Source organism: Brassica rapa, chromosome A07, assembly GCF_000309985.2.
Source record: "Brassica rapa cultivar Chiifu-401-42 chromosome A07, CAAS_Brap_v3.01, whole genome shotgun sequence".
NCBI lineage: Eukaryota > Viridiplantae > Streptophyta > Magnoliopsida > Brassicales > Brassicaceae > Brassica > Brassica rapa.
The window spans coordinates 17,862,288-17,870,879 of NC_024801.2; the positions used below are offsets into that span (position 1 = coordinate 17,862,288).

The 8,592-nt window shown below is 35.5% G+C and overlaps 2 protein-coding genes across 3 annotated transcripts; both read right to left on the reverse strand.

The window, feature by feature from the left end:
- Positions 1 to 1,181: 1,181 nt before the first annotated feature.
- Positions 1,182 to 3,430, reverse strand: LOC103830013 (glucan endo-1,3-beta-glucosidase). Its single transcript, XM_009105708.3, has 2 exons — positions 2,787 to 3,430; positions 1,182 to 2,247 (listed from the first exon to the last, which is right to left on the reverse strand). The coding sequence occupies exons 1-2, from the start codon at positions 3,243 to 3,245 to the stop codon at positions 1,357 to 1,359; spliced, it is 1,350 nt and encodes a 449-aa protein (XP_009103956.2). The 5' UTR covers positions 3,246 to 3,430; the 3' UTR covers positions 1,182 to 1,356.
- Positions 3,431 to 3,618: 188 nt separating this feature from the next.
- LOC103830014 (B3 domain-containing protein REM9-like) lies at positions 3,619 to 8,192 on the reverse strand. Of its 2 annotated transcripts, XM_009105709.2 has the most exons (3): positions 6,044 to 8,192; positions 5,679 to 5,973; positions 3,619 to 5,587 (listed from the first exon to the last, which is right to left on the reverse strand). In XM_009105709.2, exons 1-3 carry the CDS (start codon positions 6,467 to 6,469, stop codon positions 5,559 to 5,561), a joined length of 750 nt encoding a protein of 249 aa, XP_009103957.2. In that variant the 5' UTR covers positions 6,470 to 8,192; the 3' UTR covers positions 3,619 to 5,558. The 2 variants fall into 2 exon arrangements, with proteins under 2 accessions (XP_009103957.2, XP_033130488.1); XM_033274597.1 differs by having other exon boundaries at positions 5,448 to 5,973.
- Positions 8,193 to 8,592: the final 400 nt, after the last annotated feature.

Consider the following 8,592-nt stretch of genomic DNA (forward strand, 5'->3'; position numbering starts at 1 on the left):
AAATTTTCGGCTTACATTGAATTTACGAATTAAGAGGGTAAAAGTAAGCTCTGATGGATATCAAAAAGTAGAGAAAAGTAAACAAACAGAAAGCAATAGATTAATTAACTACCAAAAGAACAACTCTCTCAATTGGTGACATTAGAATATATGAGAAGACATAGCCCGAAGGGCACATTAGTAGTACAACAAAAAGTGCCTCCCGAACAAGAAAACCTAAGGATGAGATGACTTCTCAGTTGTCGTGGTCAGCGAAGACTTGGTCAGTAAGAGAGTTTTGAACAGACTTGACAGGTGAGTTGTGGTCACGTGAGTTGTGGTCAGGTGAGTTGTGGTCATGTGACTTGTGGCTAGAAGAGTTGTGGTTAGGCGAGTCGTGGTCAGCTGTCAGCGGAGACTTGGTTAGATGAGTTGTGAACATGTGAGCTGTGGTCAGTCGAGTAGTGGTCAGGGTAGTCTTGGTCAAGAGATTTGTGTTCAGGAGATTTGTGGTCAGGAGATCTCTACAATTAAGATCAAAAAGCTTCCCGAAGGATAACTTTCTAATCCTTCTAAAATCTGGATTATCACTTTCCATGTCGGTGGTTGATTTTGAACGAGAAGATAAACTAGACTTAAGTTGTTGATTTTGAAATCAGAATCTAACCTTCCATATCAATAGTTGTCTGTGAAACGAATCGGGGGAGAAGAACAGGCGGCTGAAGAGAACACAGAAAGTTGTATGGAACAGAATTAGAGAAACAAAAACATGGATTCAGCGAGAGCAGATCGGTGAGAGCGAATAAGACGCCGGGCGGCAGAACGAGAGAGAGACTGAAATCGAACGGTGGAAAGGGGTAAGATGTCGAGAGAGACGACTGAGATCTAGGTGGATGAGATGTCGCACAGGAGAAAGGGGTTAGGGTTTCGTCATTGCATACTTTTCTCAAATTAGGGATTTAATTTGCAAGTGGAACCGACCCGATGGACACTTTATCACTTTGATTTTTAATTTATTTTATTTGTTTTACATTAATAGTATTTGTTAGGGATGGATGTCTAGTTAGATAGTCTAACAAGAAGAGAGATTCTTTAGTTAGAGGTTATCTTGGTAAATTTATCAAGAGAAAGTGTCTTGTAGGCTCAATGTGTCTGTTAGCGTAATTGACAACTTAGAATGTGTCTCTTAGGGTAATTTTCTCTTTATTCATTCAAATATAAGGAAAAAGGAATAAATAAATAAACCTTTAACATTAAAACATCCGAAACTAAACACAAAGCTGATGATCTCTCCAATCCGTGACAGTCCCTTAGAACCATTATGTTAGGTCTTTCCAAACATATGTTACATAGAACAAATCTGTTAAGACGCGTCACTTAGAACTTACACGCACCATCACTTGGGTTGCTCCTTACAACGACACCGGTCCCACTGAAATGACACGACCCGTCACTGCGACCATTTTTCTGGAAATAAGCGTTCATTACAAAAGAAGCATGCATCCTCAAACTACTAGGGTTAAAGCACGAGCCACCGGCTTGGATCGGTTTACAGTCAACGCCTCCCTGACTACACACCCAATCAATATTCGCTTGCAACTGCGCATTAGTGGCTCCTGACTTTGCCACGCACCATTTACCACCAGCAGTACTAGGCGCTGGCAATGCTGGTGCTGGACGTCCACGGCCACCACCACGGAGGAGACCGACGTCATAAACCGGAGAAAAATCAGACCGGAAAAGCCCCCAGTTCCGCTCAGCGGTTGGACCGGGTTTGCTTTCTTCGTTAAACAAACCGAAAATGTAAGTCTCGAACCGTCTTTTAGGCATGAGAGGTGTTCCTTGGCCTTGTGCACGTCTGATAATATTGAGGTTGAACCAAGCCGCGTTTGCCGGAGAGCACCAAGGTGCATCGCAGGCAGACGGCCAGCCAGTCTCTCCGACGACGATGTTAACATCTCCGTAGCCAAGAGCTTTCATGGCTGAGTACGTCGAGTCCATGAGAGCATCGTACATGTTTGTGTAGATTTTGCGGGTGAACGGATCACGAACCGCCTTGTACGGTGAACGGAAAATGGCGAAGTTGACGTTTTTAGGGTCGAAACCGAAGTAAGGGTAAGGGTTAACCATGAACGGAGACTTGGTCTGGCGATGGAAAGCTAGAATTGGAGCCAAAATGTTTTTTTCCCAGACAGGTCTGAATCGACCTCGGCTTGGTGCACCGTGCAGGTCATAGGCTATGATGTTAAGTGAATGTGCGGTTGTAACCTAAAACCAAATTGCAACAAATAGTATATTAGAAATATGTTTTACCTATCAGTATCTAAAAACATTTACAAATAATAATTATTTTATATATATTGAATCTTTCCGTTTAAAATTAATTGTCCTTTAAAAATACTTTTTGTTACTAAATAAGTGTCTATTTAATAGTCAACTAAGAATAAAATTGAACAGTTAACTATTTTTTAATTGTGTAAAAACTTTAAACCACTTTTAATTTGAAATAGAGGAAATTTTTAAGACATGGCCGACATATTACGACATGGTTTTGCTTTTGTCCGATCTATACACAACCTTGGACGGTGAGACACCACGTGGGATAGTCTACGTGGTCAGACCTTGAATTATTACCATTCGCTAACTTTAAAAATCTTTAAATTTTAATTTCAGATTTAATAAATAAACAAATTAGATTAACAAGATTTGAAATTAATAATAATGACATCGAACTATATTTCAATTTATCTATTTACCAAGAAAAAACAGAAAAATGGAGATAATGAAAAAATGGAGAGTAAGCTGACCTTAACATCTCTGACACCAGCACGAACCAAAGCACTATTTATAGTTCTCATCGCCGGTAAGAGCTTCGAGATCGTGTTATTATCTCCGGTGAGAAGAATCTCATTGCCGACGGAGATATATTTGATTTTCGTCTGAGGATGAAACGGTAATATATTAGCCGAAACCCACCGACGAGCTTGCATCCCGTTAGCTAACGCCGGAATATCACCGTTAGGGACGGTGACGACGACGGAGATTCCGGTACCGGCGAAGGCACGGAGGATATTGGGATCCACGTTGAAGATCTTGACGCTATCGATAGAAGTCTGAGTCTTGAGGAAGTTTGCAACCTGAGTCGGCGGTGGGAGGTTTCCTAGAGTTCCGTAGTTGACGCCGATGGAGGATATCGCGGCGGGAAAGGTGAGAAGTACGGCGGCGGAGATGAGGAGGAAAGAGATTAACGGTGGCGCTGTCGCCATGTTTGCTAGTAACGAAATAATGGGAAAACCAATCGTTTGAGGTGTCTTTTTAGATTGTTGAGAGAGTTGATACTCATTGACAAAAAAACTATATATACTATATAGAAATGAATAGATAAATAGATATGACCATTTGTATACGCGTATACGTCTGGTATAAGTGTATATGTATGTTTTTTGTGACGAACAGCTGGACCTTTTGGGGAAAGAAAAATTAAATATTGTTGTCTACTCAGGCTTCGAATGGAGAAAGCGGATCAATCGTTGCGGATCTAGCGGATCAAGCAGATTGAACGGAACAAAAGTGGATCAAGCGGATCGAGCGGAACAAAAGTGGACCAAGCGGATCGAGCGGTACAAGTGTGGATCTAGCGGATCTAGCGGTTCTAGCGGTTCAAAACGTATGTTTGAATGGTGAAAGTGGATAAAAAGTGGTTCAAATTACTGTACAAATTTAAATTAATTAATATAAAATTTTATAATACTATACATTGTCATAAATTAAAGGAGTTTAAAAAAAATTATAAGTGAAATGATAAAAGTTTATTCAAAAATATTAAAGGAAATTATTTAAACATATATATTATTATTTTTAGTTTTAGAATTAAATATGTATATGAATTGGATAAACTAAAAATAATTATATTTTGATAAAAAGAGGTGTAAATTAAATATATATCAAATTTTGATGATTTTAAAGTAGGTATAGTTTTTTGGTAAAATAGTATAGTATAATAATTTTGAGTTCTAATATTAATTAACACATCAGTTTTAAAAAAAAAATTGAAAGAAAATAAAATATTATAAAAAATTAAAGTATGATGTCTAATGGTAAAATATATGTAGTCAAAATAATTTTTATTCTTTTGTTAAGACTAAACTTTTGTAAGCATTATAGGATTAAAGCTATTTTAGATTAACATGTGCTACATATTATACAAGTAAAAGAATATATATATATATATATATATATATATATATATATATATTTTAAAGAAAAAGAATAAGAACTGCTAGAAACACTCAAGTATTGTTGTGTACGTACTGTAACAGTGGTTCATAATTTTTCACTCACAAATTTGGACCACAAGCAGTTCATTACTATATACAGTGAACTGAACCACAATTAAATAATAAATAATGAATGGAAACTTTGAGTGCAGTACGCACACCTAATTGTGTCCTACGTCTTTTTACCACCTTCCATTCGAACCCTCAGTTTATGTGCGTCGGTCGAATTTAGGCCGTTGTCAATAATTGAAAAGTAGATTTTATCATATGACCGTGGAATTTTTAGTTAATTTTCTAAGTAGAGAACGTTTACTGATAATTTATCTTGTCATCTCTTTTTTTTTTGCTAACCGAGTATGGTCCCACCGTAATGGTCCTGATTAGAGACCGAAGTGAGCATGGACTCGAAGGTCATCAGGTGACTCATCATGTAACGGTTTTCGATCTCGGATGCTGCAGTCTATATGTAAATTCCGCAGTGGTCAAGGCTCTTGTCATCTTTTTATTATACAAAAGATAGTTTTGGCGTTATTATTATACAAAAATATAGCTGTTGATTATCGTGATAAATATTCTTTTAATGTAATTAGTAAACGTATAATTAAGTTTTAGGTAAATTATTAAATGGAAAAGATAAAGAAGAGAAATACATCGACGCGGTTTCTTATACACATCGGCACGTGTTTGTAGGATGGAATCGTATGAGTTTGAACACTACCGACCAAAGTCAAGTAGATTCGAGTTTCGATGTATGAAGATTTTGGGGAAGCTGGTATTTTAGAGCATGAGCATTGGGGTTCACCAAATTTTTTTAATATTTTTTTGTGGACCCATGAACAGTTATAAACCCGAATTTGTAGTTTTCTGCATTAGTGGACCCGAAGAAGAAGTTTATAGGAATAAAATAATAATATTTTTTTTTTAAAAAAAAAATTAAAATTATTCAGAATACATAAATAAAATATTAAAATATATTATAAAATTTATGAAAATATTTTATTCAACCTATGTTTTAGTTTTGGAGTTTAAGTTTTGGTTTGTGTTTTCAAATGTAGAAAAGCTATGTTTTAAAATTTTATGTTGTTTCTTAACTTAAATTCAATTCATAGAAACATTTTGTTCGATGATCAGTCTACGCATTCAACAAAGGAATTAAATTCGAGAATGTTTAACTTAGGATAAAAGTTCACATAGAAAAACCATTCAAGTTTTACAAACCGAAATACATAAGTTGATAAGTTGCTAATGAAACAAAAAGAAACAAGTTAAGATGATAGAGAGGAAAGACCGCAAAAGAGCCATCTAATTTCGTGAGGTAGAAGCAATGCTACCTGTAGAAGAAGAGAACACAAGTTAAAGCAGAAGCAAAGTAGTAACATTGAAGATATAGACAACACAAACAAGTCAAATGAGAAGACTTACCATCGATTCTGCTGAAGTGCTTGATCAGTAGTTCAGTACACTCTTTCCTTTCCGGACATACACACAGTAATGGAGTTGTCGTCCCGTCTCCAACCACGTTGAACACAAACAAATCTCCGTTGGTGCATCTGTTATCACGACAGAACTTTCTCCACCCTCTGCTGATGTAATATGCGCCGTCTGATTCGCTAAATCCGAAGCGCGCAGTCCATGACTTTTCCTCCTTGTTGACAAGTTTGACCTCTTTGCATTGTTGGTTCAAAGCACCACACCTCATAGCTTCCACAGGAAGAAACTACAAACACATACATAACATCAGCCAAGAAGCACTACTAGAAACAAATAAATAACTAAATTTTACGAACCATTTTGTCGTCCTTTTGATTTGTAGGAGTAACCTCAGCCAAGAAGCAGTAGTCGTATGAGAAAGTAGGAGCATCATCCGCGTCGGCTTCTTCCTTAACGATGTGAGGATGTGTATACTGAATCTCACAACAGCTAGGACCAAAAGGAGTCACATGAAAGACCATGTCTCCTTCGTGTTTGAAGATGACAATGTCACCGATTCGAAGATCATGTGCTTCGGTGAACTCTTTCCAACCTTTGGTGAGTGTCCTGCCTTCTCGGATCACCTCCCAAATTTGATCTGAAGCGTCCGATCTTAGCTTCCATGGTTTATTGATCTCAGCCCCTTGTATGTGTTTTGAGTAGAAGTCAAGTGGTATTGCGACGCTACTTTGAAAACCAGGAAGAAGAGGCTTGAAGAAATGAGGTTCTCGGGGAGTTTCCATCTGCAACAATCGAGTTTTAAACAAACCGTGAACCCTCAATCGCAATTATTAGCACACATTAACGACAGATTATTAGCACACATTACCACAATTGAACTCCCATATCGATTAAGAACCCTAAATAAAAAACCCCAAATCGATTTTAAATCACACAAATCGCAAATCCCTTTCGAACATTCAGAGAAACGAACCCTACATGAAACGACCATGACGATTTACAGCAATTATTCGAAACCCAAACTTCGATTTACATCCCTAACGCGAAAGCCTCAATTTTGAATTGAAATCCGAGAAAACGGTTTCGAGTTTCCACCACAAAATCGAACAAATTCAACCCTCAATCTACTCGATACTCACCTGAGCAAGTGGAGAAGGCACTCCGTCGTCGATTAGAACGAGAAAACCTCCGGGAGACGAAGTCGCACGAAATATCGCCTCTCAGAAAAAAACCCTAGCTTTTTGGTGGAGAAGAACAAATGAGGCGATACACGTCGAACCCCAACTTTCCTCCTCCTCTACGCGCTTTCGTTCAGCAAATCAACACCCGACGCGTGGCTTGAACCCGCTTCATACGGTATCACTCGCAAGGCCCGGTTCATCAAAACGAACCCATTTTTTATTTTCTTTTATTCATCGGCCCATTAGAACTCGAGCCCATGAACCTAACTAAAATCCCTACTGCGCATGGTCTTAACCTGTACGTGTCCTTTTGTATTAATCTTTAGCCACTAGTTCTACTTTCTTTAGATTCTTTCATGCCTTGTTCTCTGCTACCAGCATTGGATAATTCTTCGATGATACTCCCTCCATTTCAAATTATTTGATGTTTTAAAATTTTTATGTTGTTTTAAAATATACAATGCTTTGAAATTTTAAGTTAATGTTAACTATATTAGAAACTGTTCAACCAATTAGATTTTACGGTCCTTATTATAATTGGTTGAATGGTTTTAAAATTATATTTTCAAAAGTATTTTCTAGAAAAATGTAATTTTTTAATCTTTATGCAATAAATCAAAATATCATATATTATAAACCGGAAAAAATAATAAATTGCACTGATTTTTTTAACACAATAAAGTGCACTAATTATATAAACAACATAAGAACATCTTTATTCTCTTTCTGTTTTTTAAGAACCAATATCTGTGCGGATGCACATATCAATCTTTAGTTTCTTTTAAAAGTAAATTTAGAAAATAAATAGTAGACTTTTGTAATATATATTCAAGATTTCATGATCTTAGCTTTTTGACCCAAGATATAACATAACTTTTATATAGTAAACCACAAGGCAGTAGTCTAGTGGTAAACGAACTTTGATTACAAAGCATCCATTTCACTATACCTTTTGGTAAGGTGGATATGAGACCAAGTTTTAGGCTCATTTAGATATACGAAGAAAGAGTTTTTCTATATGTTGTACTTTCACTTAAAGATTAGTTTGGATCATTACATAAATCTAGAATACCCATAGATTAATCAAAAAATTAACTTCTATATAATAAATGCAATCTGGCGGGCTATATGCCGACAAATAAATAAACAAAAGAATTACTATTTTATATGGAAATATATTTATAAAGCAAACAAATAATAAAACAACAATTTTTCACTCTACAACTATGTTATAATTTTTAGACTACTCTAATTTTTATTAACCCTTCGAAATATTTGTGTTGGTATGAGTTACAAATACAACTAACATTCACTTTTTCTTGTTTTGTTAGAAATTAGAAAATTATTTTACCATAAAAAAATTTCAGAAAATGTAATAATTAATTTTTAATCTTCTTAATTGTAAAAATTTAGAATATTTTATATGAAAAATCCTCGCACACACATACCCGGTACAACTTAGAAATGTAAGATTTACACTTCATTGTTAACTGATGAAATATCACAGAACATAGTAAATTAATAATGTTGGACTATAATATTTTTTTAATTTATAGAGTTACTAATTCATAAAAATATATTTTTTTTATTAGATTCTTTTTATTTTAGAATATACTTTTTATACGATAAGAAACATAGTTGATTTAACGTATATTCATTAATTAACTTTTAGAAATTTAAGTTTCATATCGTTTTGTTATATTATTTGGTGTGTATGAAATATG